Consider the following 24,323-nt stretch of genomic DNA (forward strand, 5'->3'; position numbering starts at 1 on the left):
AGAAAGAAAAAAGTACTGGAAGTTGCATTTTCCACGTACTTTGCCAACTTCTTGGTCTAGTTGATGAGAAAAATTTAGGGTAAATTACATAAAACTACCTCAATTATCGGTGTCATGACACTTTCATATCTCATCTTTTAAAATTGACAATGTCATACCTCATCTTACGAATTTGTGAAAATGTTAGACCTCCGTTAGTTTTTTCTGTTAATTTATGTGTTAAGTGTTGACTTGGCTAGAATAGGGGGCCACTCACTAATACAACTGGATTAAAATATAATTAAATATTCAAAAAATAAAAATAAATTATTATTTTTATATAAAATTGTGGGCTCCACCTCTACAATCCTTCCCCACCCGTCCCCCTAACCTATCTCCACCACTCTCTCCCTCTCTCTCTCGCCTATCTCTCTTCTCTCCCTGCAACCTGCATCCCTAAAATCCAAAAACCCAGAAACCCTTCCCACCCGTCCCCCCTAACCTTCCTCCACCACCCACCCTCTCTTTCTCCTCTCACTCTCTTGCCTTTCTTCTCTTTCTATGGGCAACATGCATCCCCAAAACCCATTACAAATCTAAAAACCCAAAATGTCATCAAACCTCCCAAATCTCGAGAAGGTGGCCTTGTTCGACTTCAACCTCACCTTTCCTATCCAGATGGTGCAGGGATTAAAGAGAGATGAAGTGTCTATGATTTGGGGTTAGGGATTAGAGAGAGAGAAGGAGTTTCTCTAATTTGGGGGTGGGCTCGAGTGGGGAGAAGGGGTGTGTCTGATTTGGGAATGAGCTCAGGTGGGGAAGACGAACTGGGTTTTTTTTTTTTTTTTTTTTGTACATGAACAGGGACCAGCTCGAAAAGTTGCGGGGGAAGCCATCATCGGCCTCCTTGCCATCAAAGAGGCTGGGTGGTGGAGGAAGGTTGGGGGGTGGGGACAGGTGGGAATGGTTCCTGGGTTTTGGGATTTTAGGGATGTAGGTTGCAGGGAGAGAAAAGAGATAGAGGTGAGAGAGAGAGAGAAAGAGAGGAGAGAGAGAGAGAGGGTGGTGGAGGTAGGTTGGAGGGGGAACGGATGGGAAAGGATTTGTAGAGGTGGAAGTTGCCGGAGCTCCACACTGGAAGCTGAGTTGGAGTTCGAGAGAGCTCAATCCCTCGACATTAATGGCAAAGCACACGGGGTGCCTCGATGCAACGTGCAATGCCACATGTGAGTTCCCTATGTCCCAAAAGTTCAACATTCAGACTTTTGGAAGTTGGTTCGGTCGAATTAGAGAGGAAATGAGGTGGTTTACTTCTTGGAGCTTGATAGAGAGAGAGTCGAGAGCTTAGAGAGAGAGAAAGGTTGCAGAAAATGAAAGAAGAGAGAAAGAGAGTTTTGGAGTGTTCACGGGGGAAAAGGAAAAAAAGAAAGAAAAGGGGAAGAAAAGAGAATGGGCCGGGTTTCAACACAATATACACTTGTCCCACAATTTTATATAAAAAAATAATTTATTTTTAATTTTTGAATATTTAATTATTAAAAATATATTTAATTATATTTTAATCCAGTTGGATTAGTGAGTGGCCCCCGCCTCTAACCACGTTAGTACTTAACAGATAAATTAACAGAAAAACTGACGAATGTTTGACATTGGCACAAATTCATAAGATGAGGTATGACATTGTCAATTTTAAAAGATGAGGTATGAAAGTGTTGTGACATCAATAGTTGAGGTAGTGTTTTGTCATTTACCCAAAAATTTATGTAGCACAAGTACATCGCAACGGGGTGTTTCTTGTCAATGAAACAAAAAAATGTCGATAAAAACTACACAAATTACATGTGTTTATTTTGTTGGCACAAGCTGTTATTGTACCATTTTATTTGTGTCATGTAAGTATTTTTCATTCGTTATTGTATTATTGTAGTACCGTTGTACATGTAAGCTCTCTTAGTTGATTAGTGTGGCTTGAACTTCAAGCTTTTTTTTTTGGGTAGCTAGGGGGTGGTTTTCAATGAATTTGAATTCTCACAATGAGGATCTCGGAGATTCGTGAATCATATTCTTTCATCATACATCGTACGATCAGTAATCATTTTAAATATTTTTATTTAAAATTAAATACAAACAGTACCTGATAAAAATTGATCGCATGATGTTCGTTTAGAAATTCAAGAACCTCATCAAAAGATCTGGAGAGGATCGTGTTGGTTTTCAACAATGTCAAGCTGACTGGATAATGATACAGTTAAAAGTAGCTTGAGGCTGCCAAGGTTGACCAATGGACGGTCTCGTACAATCACTACTGCTTCTTGTTGGAGTGAACACTTTCTGGTTTGGGTCGGGCTGTACGTCTTCATACTTTTAATTTGGGCTGCAAAGTCAAACCTTTTCGGCAAGGAAGATCTCAACATCACATGATCGACAGGACTCGGCGGGTTGATAGGCCTTAGCATATGGCCTCGGCAAATCTCGACATTTCCACCATGTGCTTGACAAAATGCCTTATTGACAGACATAGCAGACACTGTATGAACTCGAAAAAATTTTGCACGTTGCCAACATTGTTTTTTTTTTTCAAAGAAAAGTTTTGAACTTTTATACTAAAAACCCATGTTGTATGATTCATGAATCTACCGTCGGAAGAGAAAGTTTGACATAACATTGTATTAATAACTTTAAGCGCCATGGTGACATCTTGAAAAGTGCATGTAAATATTTCCCCTTGTAAATGTTGTGTGACTGCTTCTTGTATCGAGTAGCGTAATACAAAACGCACACAGATTGGTAAGATTAAATCAAACTTATCCGATAGTGTAATGCGGTGACAATTTGGTCAAGGAATTTATTTTCCACATTACTATGGTAAAAGATAGAGAATTAGAATGTAAACCTTATGAATATTAATTAGAATGACAATTTTAAGTATAATTTTATTGATAATTTTTTTTTCAATATGATACATTCCTCATTGAATTTCATCCATAACTAGTAAAGTGTCCACCATCATACTATAATGTTTCCAAGACATGATACTTCACCAAACCATTGTGTTTACATGCACAAAGTATTCATACATATATGATTGGAGGTCACCAATCATAGAAAAGGAATCTCTTAGGATAATAAACAATGACTAATCTATTAATTTAATTAAGAGAACTTTAACAAAAAAACAATATTTTTACATTAAAAAGTCAATCATGATACTATTCACTTTACCCTTTAGTCATTTTCGTTAAAACTCAAAGTTTTCAAGCCATTTTCATTAGTTTTCATTTGAACTCAAGACTTCACTTACAAGTGAAGAGAAATATTACTAAATCGTAGTATTAAGTGATAAAGTTATAGTCTCATTGGTATACCTAAATAGTAAAGTTGGTGAATCAGGGAATATTGAATATATAAGAGAAGAATTAATACATATTCATTCTTGGATATATCAAGGAATTGCATATATTTTTTAGTAATGCTATTTTTATACCACATTTGTACAACCTTTCTAATAAAAGTAGAGTCAACAAACACATGTCAATTTCATTTATATTCGAGGGATGATACAAATACGGTAAGAATAGTATTGTCGTATATTTTTATCTCTTAACACCATTCATAGTAACTAGTAATTATCCTAAAAATTTAACTGTTCAAAAGTCCAGAGTATCCGAACACCATAAAAAGTTGTGTGTATATGGAGGGGAGTCGCAATCGTTGATCGATACAAACTCCATGCATGCTTGCTTGGATCCATCTCAGAAAATACCTCATCGACTTGCATGCATAAATGTCAAGGTCAACTTTCCCCGTTTTCTGCGTTTATTTCAATCTTGACTGAAGAAAGATTTCTGAGGCTACGTGCCACTTTTAAGCATCGATCTCAACCTAACTAGGAGTCAAATAAAGCCCTAAATTATCCAGAGGATCCTCGTTGGATTCTCTTTGTGAAGATTATGGGGATCCTTCAATCACATCCGTTCATCGTACATTATGCGGATATAAATTATTGTAAATTTTTTTTATCTAAAATTGAATATAAACAGTACCTGATAAAAACTGGTAGCACGATATATAATGAACGAATGTGATTAAAGGATCCTCAGAATCCTCACAAAGAGAATCTGGCAAAGATGATCTCTTCTAAATTATAAGAGCAAAACAGTTTCAAGTTTTCTTCATATGTGGTGTAAAACTTTGTTTTCACTCTAGGCAATGGTTACATGAGCATATTGATAATACCATGTGATATGCTGATGTAAAGTTACGAATTCACTTAAATTATTACATACGAAATTGTAATTTAGAGTTCAGGATTCTATATTAGTAATTGTAAATGTACTGTAATTTTAGTTAATTTTAACTCCATGTTAATATACCACGTGATGAAAAATTCTTGTTATGTGGAGCAACCGACATGGCTAGCTGATTCTAGCCTTCAGTTATTTTAGAGTATTGTTTAGATTGATGGACTAACAGGAAGAGAAGCCCAACAAGAACAAAGAAGGAGGTTTTGCCCGAAGCCCATTACCTAAGCCCAAATATTCATTTCAACATTTATGAAGTACTCATCCATTTAATTAATGCAAAGGCTAGTGGCTTGAAAGAAGTGACACTTGATGGAAATCAACATACTCTCAGCCCAAAATCACTTTTTGGATGGCAGAGTATGTAAATTATTGATAAGTCACTACCCCTCAGTTGCTTTCGGGCAGGAACCAAGCTGCAAGCAGTTAGGCTATTTCACCTATAAAAGGAGGAAGAGGGTCCAGAGACAAAGACACTCAATCAATCAAACAAACAAATACACAAACTTTGCTCAAGCTAGATTTGCATACGAAGCTATAGTCAGCCCCCCATCTCAATCATTTTTCAAGATCAGCCCTCACAAAAGCCATCTTTTATCTAGTTTAATAGTTCACCTGCTCACCAAGTAGTATCAATTTCTCTTGTAACTTTATTTGTCATCTATTCTCCCTTGAAACCCTCAGACCCTGTAGTGGCAAAGAAAAGAAACTGCGAAAGGTCCAGCCTTGCCCGACAAGGTTTAATCTTGCCCGATTCCTTTAATTTTGTTTTCTACTTAATAGATCTAGTGTTGTAATGAATTCCCTAGTATGTATTCAAATCATTTTAGGTCTTTTAATGACTGCCCTCCCACTTCCGATGCCCTCTCATGCCCTCCTGTTTGTATGGTCACAGTTAAGCCACATCAACATTTTATATTAGTATTCATTTTTGTCTTATTATCTTTATAAAAAAAAACAATATAAAATGTTGACGTGGCTTAACCATGATCACACAAAACAGAAGGGCACGGGAGGACACCGGAAGTGAGAGGGCAGACAATCTTTGTCCAGAGAATACCATCATTAGACCAAGTCTAGCTAGCTAGCTTGAGTCTTCAATATAGACTATAATTGATTGAGACTTTTTAAATCAAATAGAAGGGAATATCACAATGACCTCTTTGTTCAAATGGTCAAGTTTTTTAAAATGGATTTAGAAAGAGAGTTTGAAAACACTTTGACTTTTATGCTTGGAAAAGTGCCAATGCTTGCCTAATTCCTACCATTTGCCTTATCTAAAGATAGAACCCCAAGGATTTGGATCATCTCTTGAGCCCAACGAGAGGATCCTCCTGACCAAGGATTGTGGGCTGTTGGATTTTTATCCAACGGCTACAAATAGATTCCTTTAAAGTTATATTAATTATTGGATTTTCATCTAACGGCCCACAGTTCTTGGTCAGGAGGATCTTCTCCTTGGGCTCAGGAGAGGATCCAAATCCAAACCCCAACCCCTAAAAATATAATTAAAGTACCTCTTAGTACTATGGTCTAGTAGTATTCATTTCCACATGTAAGTGAGAGTCTTAGATCTCATAGATGGCGAATTCGATACCAAATTAGGTTGTCCATTGTGGATTTAGCCGAACTCCCCCTCTCCTTAGTGTAAAATATATCGTTGTACTAAAAAAAAATCTAATTAAAGTACAAATCAAGCCAAAGTAAATTACTCACCATGAATTTAAGCATGTAGCTTCATGATCTGCATATCTTCCCCCCAAAAAAAACAAAAAAATAAGAAAAAAAAAATGATGCTACATGCTTGGTATGAATCTGATAATTGATTTTTTTTTAAATAAAATAAAGGGAAAAGAAAAAATAAATTCATTCCTCCTTTTCCATTCCTTTTTATACCAGATAATATAAAAAAAAAAAAAAACCAAATTACTTTGACCAAATCTGTTTGCTTACACTTCTTCTAACCTAATTTTCTATGTGATTAGTAGTAGTGACATGGGAATATGGGTAAGAAGTTTCCTCATGAAATCAACTTCCTTGAATGAAGAATTCTGCAAACCCTAGTCCAACAAGTTTACCAAAACCAAAATCCTAAAATCTTCCAAGAAAGTCGGTTTTTATAAATGATAAACTTTTAAGTTCAGAATAGTTCACCATCACTATTTCTGTTGTCTAAAAATTAATTAAAATGAGATTTATCATAAAAGGGTACAATAAGCTATCCTCTAATAATAAATCACATACGTCCAATGAGCTATCCTCTAATAATAAATCTCACTTGTGGTACGTGGAATGGAGGGACTTGGATTCTCTGCCCTCCAATTTTGGTACCCTTCCTGTGCCCTCCTGTTTTTGTGATCACGGTTAAGCCACGTCAACATTTTATATTAATATTTCTTTTTATTTTATTATTTTTATAAAAAAATAATATAAAATATTAACGTGGCTTAACCGTGACCACATAAAACATGAGGGCACGGGGAGGGCACCGAAATGGGAGGGCAGAGAATCCAAGTCCGGAATGGAGAGGGGGGGGGGGCCTTCGGGAATAATTGGCTGAAAAACGTGTTCTTAAAAGTTGACTTTCTTGTGAGAGATTGTTTTCCTTACGCACAACACGCAAATTCTTTCGTTGTCATCTTTCGAATCTTGTCCTTGTGTGGTTACACGTGGCTTGGCTCATTTCAGTAAAACTCTTATCCTGTTCTTGTCAATGCCAATGGACAAGTAAGCAAGTGATTTGTTTATCTTTCTTTCCTCTTCTTAAAAGTTGACTTGTTTTTTTAGGAGATATTATTTTATAAATTAATCAAAATAAAGACAGAAGAAATGCACCAACGTCTTCAATCTCTCTCTCCCAACATACAAAAATTCTTCAAAAACTAAACATTCTTTAAAATAGTTCTAAAACATCAAGCTACACATAAAACGCTGTTGCAGTGAGTCTCGGTAAAAATACTTTTTTAAGAAAAATTACTTGGAGTAGGATAAAAATAACGCCATCTACTAAACTCTTCAAATTTTGAATCTAAATTTAAAGACTGTTAATGCAAAAATTTCCACAAATTAATATATTTTGAGCATCATTGTAGTCCTGTAGATGCCTCAAATTTCCATAAATATATTTTGATAATTCAACGATTTTAATCTAAGTGATTTTTTTTTTTTTTTTGTAAAGACTATCTTAATTTGAACGATCATGATCTAAAAGATGATGAATAGTTAGAATTATGAGGTACGTACGTTTGTAGTTGACCCAAATAAGTGGTTAATGCTTGAATGTTGAATGCTAAAAGTTTAAAACCGTGTAAAGGTAATTATTTATACTAATTTTTCTTTACTAGGCTTCTAAATTCTAACTAATTATTATGTTATTTCTAAACTTTAAGTAATGAACCCTAGACCACGCATCTCTATTTTTAAGTTTAAGAAAATTTGTGGTTATCTAACATAATGGAGAGAGTATGTAAATCTTTACTATTAGACATTGTTCTAAAAATTTCCGACTAGCGCCGCCTTTGCCTGCCTAGGCGCTAGGTGACTGGCTACCGTCTTTATGAGTCTCTGGGCATTTGAAAATTTAGATAATGCGCCTAGACCTGCTTAGGTGGACACTAGGTTGTCTCGGTGCCCGCCTAGACCCGCTTAGGTGGACGCTAGCTTGTCTCGGCGCCCGCCTAAACCCGCCTAGGCATCCGTTTAAGTCGCAACCTTCACTTTAGTAGAAAATTGATAACTTTCATAGTGCATTTTATTTTGTCAATAAAATGTAAGAGACTTGTTGAATACTTGGACGAATACTCATTATATGCTTGTTCCCTATGTTTTAACATGTTCTAATACTTTATAATCTATATGTCTTTTTCTTTTGCAATTTATGTATTTAATACAATTATGTGTTTTTTAAAGTATAAATGGACATCCAACATATAATAAATTTATTTAAGTCTGCCTAATCCGCCTAGCTGCCTAGGCACTATCTAGCCGCCTAGCATTAGGTCCTAGCCTGCCAACCGACTAGTGTCTAGCGTTTTTTAGAACCTTGCTATTAAAAAAACATAATCACACATTGGGGTCGTAAGGCTTCACTAAAAGGAACTGAACTATAAAGCCCCCAAGAAAAATTGAGAGTTGAGATTCTATTTCATGCTTTCTACTCATATTAATTGTTCTCTAATTTTTGTTTCTCCATCATACATGTATACTACACAATTCTCGGAGTTACTCATGAAAATTTTCTTTTTGAGATCAATTGTGAACCAATTACTTTGTTTGGATCAATACGGTTAATTAACGTCTTCTTTAACCCATGCATCCTGAGTTCAAACATTTCTTCACTTGACGTAAGCTGTAAAAGAAATAATAACATCTCTTGCATTAAAAAAGAAATTCAAACAACTATTTCTCTGTACTTGAAAAAAAAAACACAAACCCAAATCCACAAACGCAGACGGTCCCTTGAAATACTCCAAAATGATGGCAGTTGAAAACTTTGAACGATTCTCATCCGTCCATCAGAGGCGGCCGAAATCCTAGCCCTCCGATCCTTTCCCCCAAACGCGTCCTCACAATTCTCTCTGGCGCGCATTCACGTCGCCTTCTTCTTCTTCTTCCTTCAACCAGCTTTAAATAGCGCTCCTCTCTCTTCTTCGTCAACTCCTCCACCGCCGAATCAACACATCAGCAGAAAATTTGTAGAGGGAGAAACTGAAGACTCCTGGAGAGAGAAAGTCGTGTCTGGGACTCCCAGAGTATTTCGAAATGGCAGACCTCGTTCCCACTAACGGCGATTTCGCGGCGGTCCCGTCCCACGGCGGCCAGTACATCCAGTACAACATCTTCGGCAATCTCTTCGAGATCACCAACAAGTACCGCCCTCCGATCATGCCGATCGGCCGCGGCGCATACGGCATCCTCTGGTACGTCGTTTTTTCCCGGAATCGATTTCTTCTTCTCGTTTTATTTTTTTTGCGATTTATGTTTTTGATCATCGGAGTTTCTTTCCAGCTCGGTTTTGAATTCGGAGACGAAGGAGATGGTGGCGATCAAGAAAATCGCCAACGCTTTCGACAATCACATGGACGCCAAGCGCACGCTCCGCGAGATTAAGCTGCTTCGCCATTTGGATCACGAAAATGTGAGATTAAATTGCTTTACAATTAATGCTAATTGATTGGATTTACTTCTAATTTCTTGTATTAATAAGAAAGTTGCCTTCTTTAGATTTTTATTATTTCTAGTTTTACATTTGTTGGTTAGAGATTCTAAATAGGGAAAATTACTGTATTTAATTCATTAGCTGAAGTAGAAGGTTTTGTAAAGATTTGGAGAATTTTGTAAGAATTACTTGCTAAAAGTAGAAACTTTACGATTGTCAAACAGGTCATAGCTATCAAGGATGTGATTCCTCCACCTCTAAGGAGAGAATTTTCAGATGTGTACATTGCCATGGAACTCATGGATACCGACCTGCATCAAATTATTCGCTCGAATCAGGGTTTATCGGAGGAGCATTGTCAGGTACTTGCTAGTGTTTACTTTTTGATTTCATCAACCAAGTTCCATTGGTAGTGAGTGAAATAAATGGTTGTATTATTTGAGGACTGATTGGTGTATGCTGGAATGCTTTGCAGTACTTCTTGTATCAGATTCTGCGAGGGCTGAAATACATACACTCGGCGAATGTTATTCACAGAGACTTGAAGCCTAGCAACCTCGTGTTGAATGCCAATTGCGATCTTAAGATATGTGATTTTGGCCTTGCTCGTCCGACTGCAGAAAACGAGTTATTGACAGAGTATGTTGTCACCAGATGGTACAGGGCACCTGAGCTTCTGTTGAGCTCTTCAGACTATACTGCTGCAATCGACGTGTGGTCTGTGGGTTGCATCTTTATGGAGCTTATGAATAGGAAGCCTTTGTTTCCAGGCAAAGATCATGTGCATCAGATGCGCCTATTGACAGAGGTAAGGTGAATTACAGACAATTAGAAATAAAATTTGAATTCGACATGACCCGACTTTGAGTCTTTGACTGCATTATTTAACAATCACAGTTTAGAAGAAATGAAATGTCACTTAAAGTACTCATTCGACATTTGTCACAATGAAGTTTTTAGAGTGGCTGCCGCACGTGCATTAAGTACATAGCAATAAAACCCATGATGTTGCAGTATTGAATGCTTCATTGAAATCATCTACGTATCTATAGTAGTTAGTTGAGTTCTACTTTCCGCTTTCATCCATGTTCGTACATGACTAAATTATTTAGCTATTTTTGGAAAGCAATATCTGCTGGATGAATACTAATACATACTTTTTATTTTCTATTATAGCTTCTTGGAACACCAACTGAGTCTGATCTTGGGTTCGTTCGGAATGAGGATGCTAGAAGATATATAAGGCAGCTCGCCCCGCTTCCCCGTCAGCCATTGGAGAGGCTTTTCCCACATGTTAATCCCATGGCCATTAATCTCATTGACAGAATGTTGACGTTTGATCCTACTAAAAGGATAACTGGTAATTTCTATTCCCATGTCAATGTTTTGGTGGTTCCGACAAAAATATATATAGAATGTTTGCTGCATTGAGGTCCTGAATGTGAGTTTTAATTGTGCAACTTGTGCTTCTGCAGTAGAACAAGCATTAGCCCATCCTTACCTGGAAAGACTACATGACATAGCTGATGAACCAATCTGCACTAAGCCGTTCTCCTTTGATTTCGAGCAACAACCCTTGGGAGAAGAGCAAATGAAAGATATGATTTACAGAGAGGCTATAGCACTCAATCCAGAGTATGCTTGATATGAAAAGCAGCATTAGCAGTTGGTTTATACATCTATAAAGTAGAAAGAGTTGCACTTCCATTGGTCTTTGATAAAAAAGGTTATTGTGACCAAAATGTTGCAATCATCAGTAGGCTGCTGATCAAGTAACCGCGATCGTCCTATTTCGTCCACATCGTTACTAAGGTGGGTTTGCTGTTCAACAATGATCGCACTTCGATTTTAATAGACCTCTATGTTATTTTTGAGGTCAGTTCCTCTTTGTTCTTTTCTTTTTGGCGGTTGAACTTGTATTCTATTTATCTTGTTTGTGTCTTTATTTTTTTGTTTGTTTTTGGCTGTACCAAACATGTATCATGTATAGCACGATTGTATTGATGGACCTAACTACGCTTCAATAAAATACCTTTATTCCTTGTGAGGCTAATTTGGGAGTTATCGATCTTTTCTTTGATGGATCAATTTTATGATTGCGACGTTCTACTGCTATTCAGTTCTTTTCTAGTTTGTTGTTCACCAAAAGGATAATTCTGTATCATTGATTAATATAGAGATTTTATATCACAATCTATGTTGTAACTTGTGGATTAATAATATCACCACGTGAAATTGTGACCGTCACACCCACAATTTACCCTCCCTCAAAATGTAGTAGTTGATCACTCATGGCTCAAATCCATGGATTAGAGTTAGGAGTGGAGCAATGAGTTTCATACAAGATATTCTTTTAGATTTTTTTCTTTGATGGAAGATCCTCTCCTTGGTATTAATATGAATAATTAATTAATCAAAACTCATTTCATTTCAGTCCTCCTTGCCGGCTTAATTTGTTCATCTTGTCACTACATTATCATTTCCAGCATTATTGTTATACCTACTTCTGCAAACTGTTAGCCAACGATAATAAGCCAATTCTTTCTTATGGGATGTCGTTCTCTTCAGGTAGTGATTTTCGCGCTCTTCTTTTAGCCATCTGTACTCTAAATTGTATATCTTAAATTTTCTTCTGCACTCGCACTACATTGCAGGAGGTAGAAATAAAGTGTGATGGTCTAGTAAAATTAATTACATGAACCCTCTCTCTCTCTCTCTCTCTCTCTCTCTCTCTCATGCACTTGTGTTGTTGACTTATGACTACAAGGAAGTCAAAAAGAAAACTTCTTTCTTAGCAAACCATGTGATCTTATTTTGTTTTGAGTAGGAACTTTGATGTGCTTGACCCTTGCTGCTGGAGGATGGCAAGCATAGTTGTGATAGTTCTGTGAATCGGTTGATTTAGGGCAATACACTTGCGATTTGCAACAAAAGTTTGGGTTTAATAGGAAAAAAGATGTAGTCTTCATTTTTTTGTAACACATTGGTAGTGATACGTAGCAAAAGAAGATGCAGTATTCTCTGCTTAATGGATGAAGCATCTGAGTCCTTAAATAGTTAGCGCTAGAGACACAGTAGCTTAAAATGTCACATCTAACCAATATTAGGTTTTAAGCTTAAAATGTTCATTGGTTAAGCAGCAACGTTGAATTCCATATAATATATATATATATATATATATATATATATATATATATATATATATATATATATATATAGGAATCATTTAACAAGAGGAATCCCCATTTTTCAAAAAAAAAAATGGGGACACATTCTTAACCGTTAGATTTGGCTTTAATGAAATTCTGTGGTTGAGGTTAAATCACAGGCCACACAATCTCAACCACAGAATTTCATTAAAGCCAAATCTGTGGTGAGCCGAGGCGGTTTTTTTTTAATGAAATTAAAAAATAAAATAAAAAATCCTATCTAAGTCTAAGTGGTTTAAAATTGTGAACTTGTTGTACATTTGTCATCTTACAATACTCATCACTATGGTTATATGGCATATATGCTTAATGTGTTTTTAAATTTTGGACTTGTTGGATACTCTTTTTGCATTTTATCATTTTTTTATTATCTTATCCATGGATTTTATACAAGTATAATTTTTTGTAAGTGTCAATATGCACTTATTTACAAGATATACAAGAAAATTATCTAAATCCGCCTAGACCCCGCCTAGCCGCCTAGGCACTAGGCGCCAGCCCGCCGCCTGACTAGTGCCTAGCGTTTTTTAAAACCTTGTGTGTGTGTGTGTGTGTATTAGATCTGGCATTCGTATCGTGTTTTCCGTGTTCGTGTCATACCCGATATCTTAACGGGTCGTGTCATGTAACACCCGTTAAAATAAACGAGTAAAATGATCCGACCCGAAATTGACCCGATAATATTAATAGGTAATATGACCCAACCTGTTACCCGTTAAGGAAAATATATTTTAAACCAATAAATAATAAAATGAAAAACATAATACTAAATAAGTATATACATACCATACTGTTACATCCAAAACATAAAAACGCAATTTTCTTTTAAGTATATTTTTGCTTACCTAAATTGATCAAATGGTAAATTTGGAAAATATTGGAATAGAGAAGGGGTTTTTTCGTCCAAAAAAGTTCTAATAATATAAGTGAAATAGAATCCAACGGTACATATTTACTCTCATTTATCTTCCGACTGTTATTTAAGTAAAGTCTTTAATAGTTTTTTAATTAATGTAGAAGTGTAAAAAATATATAAACACTCGTAATGACAAGCTTTATAACTTTCATGACGAGCTTAACTTCGAAATTCACCACTATAATCATATAAATCATAGATCAAAATTTAATCGTTGATTGTTGTTTACATTTACGCTTCATTGTTCTCATCAATTTTTTTTATTTTTTATTTTATTTTATTTTATTTTTTAGATTTTATTTTTTGAAAACATGATCTATTAGATGATGTAGGAAGATGAACGGTTTGGATCGTTGATATTATATTTAGAGTTTTACGGTTAGTGAAAATATTGCTTGATGTTTATAAAGTTTCTACAAACTATATGACATCGACTCATATTTTAGTTAACGGTAAATATCGAAACATGATATCAAAGATCTGAATCGTTTATCTTCTTACATTCGCCAGATGATCATGTTTTCAAAAAAGAAAATTTAAAAAATGAAATTCAGTAAGAAGAATAAAGCATAAATGACAATCGACGGTTAAATATAAATTTAAGGTTTATGGATTATAGTGTTGGATTTCAAAGCTGACCCCTTCATGAAAGTTATAAAGTTTGTCACTATGAGTGATTGTATATATATATTTTTTTACATTTTTTACACTTCTACAATAATTATTATTAATTTTATTAATTTTGCCCTCAAATAAAAAACATAATTCTTGAGGGTTTGGAGGATTTTAAAAATCTAAACAATAATGTAAGTGTAACCATTATCTACTCGTGGAGGAATAATGATGAATCATGAGTGTTTATATATTCTTTCACAATTTTTATGCTTGTATGTATGTCTTCTTAGTTCTTATACAATTACTATTCTAGTTTATTTTAATTTTGGACAACAACATGTTAAGTAAAATTTATCCTAGTAATGATAATAAGGAACTCTCATAATAAAAACTAGCAGTACTCCCTGCATGCGTTTTCAATCCCTCTACCCTGTTCTTGGATTGTTGTGTGGACCATAATTGGGAGAGGTAGTAATGGGTATCATTCACTCCTAAATTGAGTAAGAAAAGAACCTGAATTGATGGAAAACTTTGTAGAACGTGGCGGTAGTTTTGGATTTGAATCCCACGATCGGCAGTTATCACTTTTTTGCAAAACTCCTTCCCTTTACACGCTTAACCCACATGGCTTTAATCCATTTTATTTAGTCCTTTTAAAAAAAATTGTTTTATTTTTATTTTTTATGATAAAATTACCCATGAGAATTTGGTTCTATTATTTTTCAGCCAGTTTTGGGTTTTTTTGTTTAAGGGGCTTTTTAATCCAATTATTTTTGGTGAAGCCTTGAGACATCAAACTTGATTTCTGGCTTTCTAATATTAGAGATAAATAATGCCATAATGATCACGTGAAGGTTAGTGCTATGCGTGGTCACCTACGAGTCGGAGTCGCCTAATGCGACCTGTACGACAGGGCTAGCACCTACTTGGATCCAAGGTGAGTGTGTGGTGCAAGGTGAACATCACGTGAAGGACTGTATGAGCGAACTATATGAGTATATACATGCCATAATGATGCAATAATTCCCATACTATATGAGTATAAGCATGCCATAATGATGCAATAATTCCCATCAACATAATAAACTTACCTGAACTTACCTATGTATCCCCTAGGATCATCTTGGTATTTCACAACAGTGCAACATTTCTCATAACATAATTTAATCATGGCATGAGTGCATGAATCAATTCAAAAGCATTTGTGGAAACTATCAATCATATATATATATATATATATGCTATAAAAAGGAAAAGACCCACTCACCCTTGTTTTTCGCATTTTCAAGTTTTAGCCGCTGAATGCTTGTATCGACGAGGATTCTTGGTGAATCTTAGTATAGGTGGTTACCTCTGAGGGTATAATCCTTATCCACTATACTGTTCTTTACTTATGCTCTGACATTACATGTGAAATGGGTTCATTCCTGCTCACCAGCGCACTCCTAAATATATTTAGGCACTTTTAGGTTTAAATGTATTCACATGTTCCACATCACTACACTATATGGCTTCGTCACCTTTCAAGTGTCGGCCATCACAACTCGATTCGGAGTCCTAGTGGACATACCGGGTTGGGATGTGTCAGTTTGGTATCAGAGCCACTCCTCAGCCGGAAGTGTGTCAACGAGGGCGTTGAGCCCCTAAGGGGGGTGGATTGTAAGATCCCACATCGCCCGGGGGAGAGGAGGTGATGTGCCTTATATGTACATGCCCACCTCCTTATAGTGAGACGTGTTTTGAGTGGAAGCCCAAGAACAAATCCATAAGGACGTGACCCAAAGCGAACAATATCTGACTATGCAGACTGGGATGTGACACATATTGAGTGAACTCAATGAAGCACTGCATGGTATGTCAAAATGCCTCTTCACTTGCATCATCCCCTTTTGTAATTACTTGCATTTTTACAGGGAACAACTTATAAATAGTCTTAATTCTGGTATTAAAATAAAGCTAGTAACACGCTTACTAATAATTTTTCTCTCTTTAACTTATCTCTAACAAATTTCTAGTCACTTTTAACAAGTCAGAGTATCCAAAAGGGATGTGCAGTTCACACAATTGCCTCTGAATCTGACTGTTTAAAGTTGTGGCAAACATTTTGAGTGATGTTTTAACAAATATCGGTTTCTTCAGTTGTGTATGAGTCTGCCTTTAGCACTAGAAGGCGTCGACTTGATACATTTAGGAGTTCACTTGTGAAATCCCGTTCCTGAATTTCATTGTTATAATCTACGTATTTGTATTATATGGATAGGGACAGGGAAGCGAACCCAAGATGTACGTGGTTCACCCAGATTGGCTATGTCCACGGAGTAGAGGAGTTTTCATTAATTGTGAAGGGTTTACACAAGTACATAGGTTCAAGCTCTCATTTAGTGAGTACTAGTGAATGATTTAGTACAAATGACATTCGGAAATATTGTGAGAGAATGATCTCTATTTATAGAAAAGAGTTTCTAGTTTCATTCTGACATTGACACGTATCGTGTTGTGATTGGCATCTGATGTCGACACATGTCGCGTTATGATTGGCCTCTGATGTTGACATGTGTCGTGTTGTGATTGGCCTCCTGGTTGGAGGGAGACTTTTGTGGGTCCTTGGCGGTATAATGTTGACCGATGCTTAGTAGTTTCGCGGTTGGTCAAGTATGGTATAAACAGTGCTCCCCTAAGTTCCCGAGTGAGGGAAGCTTCTCGGTTGGGGACTTGCAAGATCCAAGCCATTGAGTAATCACGAAATTTCTAAGTACTGAAGTATGGTATCGTTTTTACTTGCCTTATCTGTCTCATAGGTAGATGTGACATCTTCTCTTGAAGTACTTTTCCTCCATCCAGGAGTGGTATCTCTAACCGGTGGAGATGCACAAGGTAATGTATCAATTTCACTTGAAGCTTACTTGTAGTTTCGGGCTTGGTTAAGCGCAATACAAACCCTATAGTGGAAGTCCCTCAAGTCTCTGAGTGAGAAGGTTTGCCGAAGAAGGTAACAGACAAGGTAAGCAATTAGACTTCCAAGCAAGCAACCTGGATCGGAGGTTCGACTTCGGCATCCGCTTGATTGTTCTCCTTCTCTTTGTGTCGTAAACAACAACAATGATAAGGAGAAGCAAATGGGGAAGAAATGATATGAGATACTTTTGCTTTTGAAGAAGCAACTTTCCATAGGCTTATTCTTGAACTGGGCTTGAGGGTTTTCTGGTTTCCTCCAGAGTATAAGGCCGATTCAAGAATTTAAGGGTCAAAATAAGTCCCTCAAATCTAGAGTACGTTCAACCCTAATGATATGGGATACTTTTGTTGTTGACAAAGTAGTAGGTGTGGTATGGCGAGGCTTTGCTCTTTGGCGATGGTGTCAGCGAAAGGTTGTTGAAGCTTCTCGAGTTCTTCGGTAGGGCAGCGATGCTGGGTTTGGATTTAATTTAGACTCATCTGTCTGGGTTGTAGGGTTCTGCAGGAAGGGCATCGTTCTGTAGTGATCTGTTCCAACTCATCATTGATCCTTCTGCTTCAATCTTTTACAACATTTGTCCCTGATGCAGGAGTGGAATGCAACCTTTGCATTTAAATGGTTATTCAGAGCACTACTTCTCAGCGACTCATCCATGCGTGGCAGCTTCAGTGTAAAGCGTCAATATCATATCAATTGTTCTGAGGTATTTGCCGAAAGACTTTATGACCTTAACAACAGTTGAGGATGAGTACTCGAGAGCAATGTTAGGCAAACAACCATGCAAAGATTTCGGGCAATCAGTTCCATATCGAAAGTTTGATTTCAGGTTTCGACTGATTGCATTTTTTCTCCTTGTCCTACAGGTAAGAGCAAGGGTAAAGGAAAAGACAGGGAAAAATCATGATATGGGATACTTTCTCTTTTAACCCTGATGATATGAGATACTCTTGCTCTGGTGTAGCTTGTTTGCATAGGTATTATCGGGAGGGGGGGAGGGAAGAAGCTAAGTATTTCAAGAGACTCTGCTGGGAATGCCTTCTCGGACGTGAATAAAAGTTGAGCATTTTTTTTTATTTGTAGGTATGCCTGGTTGTGGAGGATGAAGGTCGACATATAGGAATTGTTTCAACAACGGGTAGTAATGCTGTTCCTCTACCCTTCTCGATCATAACAATGTAGTCGGAGCTGTAACATTCACGTGTTTTAACTTTGTCAGAGCACTTTGAAAAAGTGGTTTGTGGTATCTGGAAAGCTGATGTTGCGTGTGAAGATTGCATACAAGCTTTATTCAAGGAAATCTGGCTCTCAAAGTTCAGAAAGCGATGCCTCTTCGATTTTCGAACAAGCAATCCTGTTGGGGATTTGGCTATCAAGATTCGGAGAGCGTTGCCTCTTCGATTTTTGAGAAAGCAATCCTGGTAGGAGTTTGGCTCTCGAGATTCGGAGAGTGGTGCCTCTTCGATTTTGAGAAAGCAATCCTGGTAGGAGTCTGGCTCTCGAGATTCGGAGAGCAGTGTCTCTTCGGTTTTTGAGAAAGCGATCCTGGTGGGAGTCTGGCTCTCGAGATTCAAAGAGTGGTGCCTCTTCAATTTTTGAGCAAGTAATCCTGTTAGGAGTGTTTTCTTGATATGAGTAAAGGTTAGGCATTTTTGCCAGTTCTGCCTTGCCACGGAGCACAAAAGCTGACACACATAAGGACTTTCCAGATACCAAGCAGTGGTGCTGTTCCTTTACCCTTGTGGGTAATGGTAGGGTAGCTGAACTTTCAAAATTTATGTGTCTAAATTTTGTCAGAGATCTTTGGCAAAGTTATTTGTGGTGCCCGATGAACTGATGTTGCGTGTGGGGATTGTCGACATATTTTACTCAGGAAAATCTACTTCTCGAAATCCAGAGAGTGGTGCCTCTTCGATTTTTGAACCAACGACCCTATTGCCATTTCTTTTATAGGGGCACCAATTATGTGCAAGAAGTACGTTCAGAGAGTTATTGCTTGCAGGAATTTTCCCCTTATTTTTGTACTTCAGAGATTTATTGCACCTCATTTCTTCTTCATAATTTATGAGAATGTCTGGCCAATCATACCGTTGTTTTGACTTGAACTTTGGTGAAGAGGCAGCCATGCATTCTCAAGACAACATATGGCACCCATCCTTCTTATCCCCTATTGGTCCTCTTACCGTTGGAGACTCTGTGATGAAGAATGATATGACCACTGCGGTGGTGGCCATGAACCTTCTCACTCCTAAAGATAACAGACTACTTTCCAAACGGTCTGATGAGTTGGCTGTTAAGGATTCTCTGGCTCTCAGTGTTCAGTGTGCAGGTTTTGTGTCTAATATGGCTCAACGCCTATTTGCTCGAACCCGCCAAGTTGAATCATTGGTGGTTGAAGTGATAAGTCTTAAACATGAGATCAGAGGGCTCAAGCATGAGAATAAACAGCTGCACAGGCTTGCACATGACTATGCTACAAACATGAAGAGGAAGCTCGACCAGCTGCAGGAATCTGATGGTCAGATTTTACTTGATCATTAGAGGTTTGTGGGTTTGTTCCAAAGGCATTTATTTCCTTCGTCTTCTGGGGCTGTACCGCGTACTGGAAGCTCTAAATGATCAACCTTTGGTGCCTTCTTCTTCTGGGGTTCTGCCCAGTACTGAGGCTCCGAATGATTACCCTCCGGTGCCTCCTCTTCCTGGGGCTCTGCCGACTGTTGAGACTTCTCCTGAGCAACCTTTGTGAATGCTCCTTCTTGTTTGTTTATTTTGATTCATGTACATGTACATATTTGTAACTTATCAGAGATATTAATAAATAATATTTACTTCATTTCAACGTATTGTGTTAAATATACCAAGGTTTCCTTCACTAAGTTGTTTGAATTTTTTTTCTTTTGTTGAAGCTTGTATTTTGAAGCTTTGTGAGTGAAGCATGTAGGTTGAGGTAATGCTCCCTTAATTTCCCGAGTAAGGAAAACTTCTCGGTTGGAGACTTGAAAAATCCAAGTCACTAAGTGGTCGTGAGACTTCCGAGTATCAAGGTGCAGTAGCATATGGTAAGATTCCCCTAAGTCTTCGGTCGAGGGAGTTGACGAATGAGGTGTCTTGCTAGTAGCCAAGTTTCCAATGTAACAAAACTTCACCATTTTCCTTTCTAAGTGGTAGCCCAAAACTCATCCTTCATATACCTGCATTGAATAATGATTTTTGTTCCTTGGTATGTATAAGGAACAACTCAAGGAGGTCGGGGGACCTTCAATACCCAATTGGAAGGAACATCGTTGTTCCTTTGATGCTTCTGGGAAATGCATTATTGAAAATTCTAGTGCATTTTCAAAGCATGTAGCGGCAGAAGTTAGAGATTGTAGAAATATGCCATTAATGCTTGATTACAAAAAAAGCCAAGTCCAAATATCATTGAAAAAAATATAATTGTCATGCATGTCGGATTACAAAAAAAGCCAAGTCTATCAAAAACTATATTTATTCATAGGTGCTGCACATCAGCTGTGCTTGACCAAAAGTTAAAAGCAACAACATGCTTGAATAATGGTACAACTATCTACAGAAAAGTATACCCCTGTCTCCCATCTTGGAAGGATTTGATTTGTCATGAATCCACTGTACGAGCCTAAGAGAGGACTAATCACTAGTCTTTTGCATGAATTTGGATGCATGTGTGGAACAAAAAAATAATAATAATAAAATAAATAAAGATGCATAAAGCTGCACATCAAAACTAAAGGGATAAAAAAATCCCACCATTTTGTACGAAGATATCAGGCAAGCTTCCAAAGCAAAGAGTTTCCACCAAAAGACACCTACAACAAATCAAGAATAAAAAATATACATCGAATGAAGTTGCGGAATGAGCATTCAAAATACAAGCAGAATGAAAAAGTATGAAGCCTTACTAACCGTTCTGTTCTTCTCTCCAAAAAAATAACGAATAGTAAAAGATTGCACGGAGAAGCTCGTGGGGAAAAACTGATCAAAAGAAGTTCAAAAAGGGTTTGGAACTTATCTAAAACCACTAAAATGGGGGAATTCGAATTCTTTTCTCTGTTAGCCACCTAGCATGAGATAAACCCCTAAATAAAAAAAATAATAAAATAAAATAAAATAAAGAGAAGTTTGCAACCAACAAACTTCTGAAAAGAAAAGATGCTGCCCACGTAAAGAGTTTAGACTTGGAAATCCAAGTTATACAAGGCATGCATATAATGTCCCCCATCAAATTAAATTCTTTTGCAAACAATTTGCCATGCCAAGACGAGACGACTTCACTTTCGGTCAGAGAGAAGTAACGTGGAACAAGGACTTCCTATTTTTTTTGCAAAACGTGGATGGTTTCCTGCAAGACGTGGGAGGTTACACGGTTAGTGGGAGAAGGTGGCGAAAGTTATGGCTTCTATCTCCCCCAAGTTAAAGCTCATGAGGCTTCTTATGATGCCTATAAATAGGCATCAGTCGCAGTAGAAGAGGGAAAAAAACAAAAGAAAAAGGAGGATGAGATTCTGCAGAAATTAAAAGAGAAATCAAAGGAGTGAAGTGTTGCGGAAGTTCAAGGAGACATTGAGAGAAGAAGACAACGAAGAAAAAAATAGAGAAACGGAACAAAGAAAGCAACAAGCATTCAAAGCACTCAAAGGTATAAAATCATTTGTTTTTTTTTCTGTTATTTTTCTTGGTTGTTCCTCTCCACTTTGCAGAAAAAGGGGAAGCATTGTGCTTCTTCAAATCTCTCCCATTCCCTGAAGCACAAATAGAGGTAGGGGTTCTAAAGAAAGCTAGCCCAAATCCTTTCCCAATCTCCCGCTCTCCTGCAAGAGATTGCCGAACACCATCGCTTCAACAACACCAACGGTCGTAGCAGCCATGCCGTCCTCCAGCCTAGCGTTACAACGTGCTCCATTTTTCTCAACGACGGCGTAAAAAAAATGGTCATAAACAAAGTCCTCCGCCGTGAGAACAACAGCCACGAGAGCTGCCGAAGTTGAAACAGTTGTTGCTGCCCTGTTTTAGGAGCTCAGTTCGAAGTTAAAATGGTTACTGTTGCAGTGGCGGATCCAGGAAATAATGTTAGGGGGTCAATAAGGATAGCGCGCAGCGCGCAATTTTTTTTTAATAGAAACGGCATGCATATCGTCATTTCATCGAGTCTTGGTAGGATAGCGCAACCAGCTACTCCAAAATCCTTGTTCAAAGGTCCTGAACGTTCAAACCTGGAGGAAGAGATTGCTTCAACTTGTCGGCCTTCTCGAAATCAAACACACAAAGTGTGTAAAGGTACTTGGAGCACCGAACCTTGAACTTGACAGCATCCTTGGTCCTCTTGATTTTGACATTGCGGGCATCATTCCTTTTTGCAGTTAGAAGGAAATCCTTGATCTCATGGATCTGCTTCGGCATTTTGCTTGTTGCTTGGTCAAGACCGAAGGCTGCGAGTTCTCTTTCAAAGTTTGAGGAGGCTATCAACGCGCCAGCAGCCTCCTTCTTCTTTAACCTGCAAGCGAACTCTTTCTTCTTCTTTCAGACATTTCGTCGACCACGTGGTGTGCAGCTCCAAGAGGTCGCACCAGCAGCTCCAAGGTTATTTTCATGGCTTCCAAGGGGTCGTGTGACCCCATTGACCCCACTGTGGATCCACCCCTCATGCTGCTCCGTTTTAGGAGCTTAGTTAGAAGAATTTGGCGGTTGCTGCTGCTCCGTTTTAGGAGCTCATTTCAAAGGAGTTAGCATGCTGCTTCATTTTAGAAGCTCATTTGGAAATTCGAATGCTGCTCCATTTTAAGAGCTCATTGGGAAACTTCAAATCAAAAGCAGAGGAATACGACTCGAAGAATTTGGCACAAAGTTAGAAGAAAGTCACACCAAAAAAAGAGAAGGATGCTTCCAGCCAAAAGAAAAACAACAAAGAAACCGTCGCAGCCGTCGAGTGAAGAAGAAAAAAAAGGTTGCTGACGAAAGAAGAAGAAGAAGAATTGCACTAAAGCCTTGCACCAGAAACAAGAAAGAAAGATCTCCAGGTCAGTCGACGGGTCGTGGTCGTCTCCAAGAGCCCCTGGTGTTCTTCCTAGAAATGGAAACGCGAAGAAAGCATAACGGAATGGGCGATGGTTGTCACTAACCAAGTTTCATCCAAATTCTTAAAAATAATCTTTAGCAAGAAAGAAGGATTCGTGACTTTAATTGAAGATTAGTTTGCCCCTGCGAAGACAAATCCATGCAGGATGCAGTAAAACTCAAAAAAAGGGGAAAAAGTACTTGTTTTTTAAAAAAAAAAAAAAAATAGCTTAGTGCATGGCACCTCAAAAATAAACAAGCAACGGCAGTTAAAAAAAAGCTTAGTGCATGGCACCTTATACCTCAAAAATAAACAAGCAACGGCAGTTAAAAAAAGCTTAGTGCATGGCACCTCAAAAATAAACAAGCAACCACAGATGAATATATGTCATTATCTTCAGTCTTCAGTGTTCCGTTTATTTGAAATAAGAGTTAAAACTCTCAAAAAAGAGCAGGCTCAAGATGCCTCAGAAGTGTTCAACCAACCAAAAATAAAAGGCTGTCTAAATGCCTTTTTAGTCCATAAGGTATGAATCCCACCTTCTACTCAAGGAAAGGACAAAGTCCTATTTACTTTGTACTGCGCATCCCACGTGGGTTACTACTTGAAGAAAAAAGTGAAGTCCCATTTCACAAAGATCTATTGGATATTACCAAAGGTCATGTATGGGTTTCAAACAAATCCAATTGACTACTCATTTTGCCAAGACTGAACACAATTAGGCAAATCCAAATAAAAAATTACTAACTATGCCGGTTTGATTCCCTTAAGGATACGTAGGCAGTCTGATATTAAATTTTAGACGCAACCAAGAAATCAAGGCGAATCCCTGGTTTATTTAAACTAAATTCACTTCTGCTGCTTTGAACAGAACCCTTGTAGGATAAATCCCGTGAAGGAACAGAGGAAATATTTTTTTATTCCAAGCATGATTCTCTACAAATTTGTCGGAAGAAAGAAGTTGCAAAGGAAAAGTAAAATTAAACATGGAGTAAGAAATGGTACCAAGCTAGAGTCAAATGCCAAAATATTAGTGGGTTTATTAGAAATAAATCCGTTAATTTTACTCTACAGTTAAACGGCACAAAACCACTTTAAATAGGACAAAGCTGTCTCAAATGG

The 24,323-nt window shown here is 37.5% G+C and overlaps 2 protein-coding genes across 2 annotated transcripts; one reads left to right on the forward strand and one right to left on the reverse strand.

The window, feature by feature from the left end:
* The first annotated feature begins 8,712 nt into the window (after positions 1 to 8,712).
* Positions 8,713 to 11,491, forward strand: LOC126615747 (mitogen-activated protein kinase 3-like). The gene is made up of 6 exons (XM_050283640.1): positions 8,713 to 9,199; positions 9,288 to 9,417; positions 9,663 to 9,800; positions 9,914 to 10,246; positions 10,615 to 10,798; positions 10,914 to 11,491. Exons 1-6 carry the CDS (start codon positions 9,042 to 9,044, stop codon positions 11,081 to 11,083), a joined length of 1,113 nt encoding a protein of 370 aa, XP_050139597.1. The 5' UTR covers positions 8,713 to 9,041; the 3' UTR covers positions 11,084 to 11,491.
* A 10,156-nt stretch (positions 11,492 to 21,647) lies between these two features.
* LOC126615751 (60S ribosomal protein L38-like) lies at positions 21,648 to 23,565 on the reverse strand. The gene has a single exon (XM_050283645.1). The coding sequence runs from the start codon at positions 22,544 to 22,546 to the stop codon at positions 22,337 to 22,339; it is 210 nt and encodes a 69-aa protein (XP_050139602.1). The 5' UTR covers positions 22,547 to 23,565; the 3' UTR covers positions 21,648 to 22,336.
* Positions 23,566 to 24,323: the final 758 nt, after the last annotated feature.

The sequence above is a fragment of the Malus sylvestris genome, chromosome 3 (assembly GCF_916048215.2).
Source record: "Malus sylvestris chromosome 3, drMalSylv7.2, whole genome shotgun sequence".
NCBI classification, from domain to species: Eukaryota; Viridiplantae; Streptophyta; class Magnoliopsida; order Rosales; family Rosaceae; genus Malus; species Malus sylvestris.

What these genes read in the sequence shown, in the direction of transcription:
- LOC126615747 (XM_050283640.1), top strand. Translation starts at nt 9,042, where the DNA reads ATGGCAGACCTCGTTCCCACTAACGGCGATTTCGCGGCGGTCCCGTCC. An exon ending in GCCATTTGGATCACGAAAAT is followed by an intron (nt 9,418 to 9,662) that starts GTGAGATTAAAT and finishes ATTGTCAAACAG; the next exon opens with GTCATAGCTATCAAGGATGT. An exon ending in AGATGCGCCTATTGACAGAG is followed by an intron (nt 10,247 to 10,614) that starts GTAAGGTGAATT and finishes TTTCTATTATAG; the next exon opens with CTTCTTGGAACACCAACTGA.
- LOC126615751 (XM_050283645.1), bottom strand. Translation starts at nt 22,546, where the DNA reads ATGCCGAAGCAGATCCATGAGATCAAGGATTTCCTTCTAACTGCAAAA.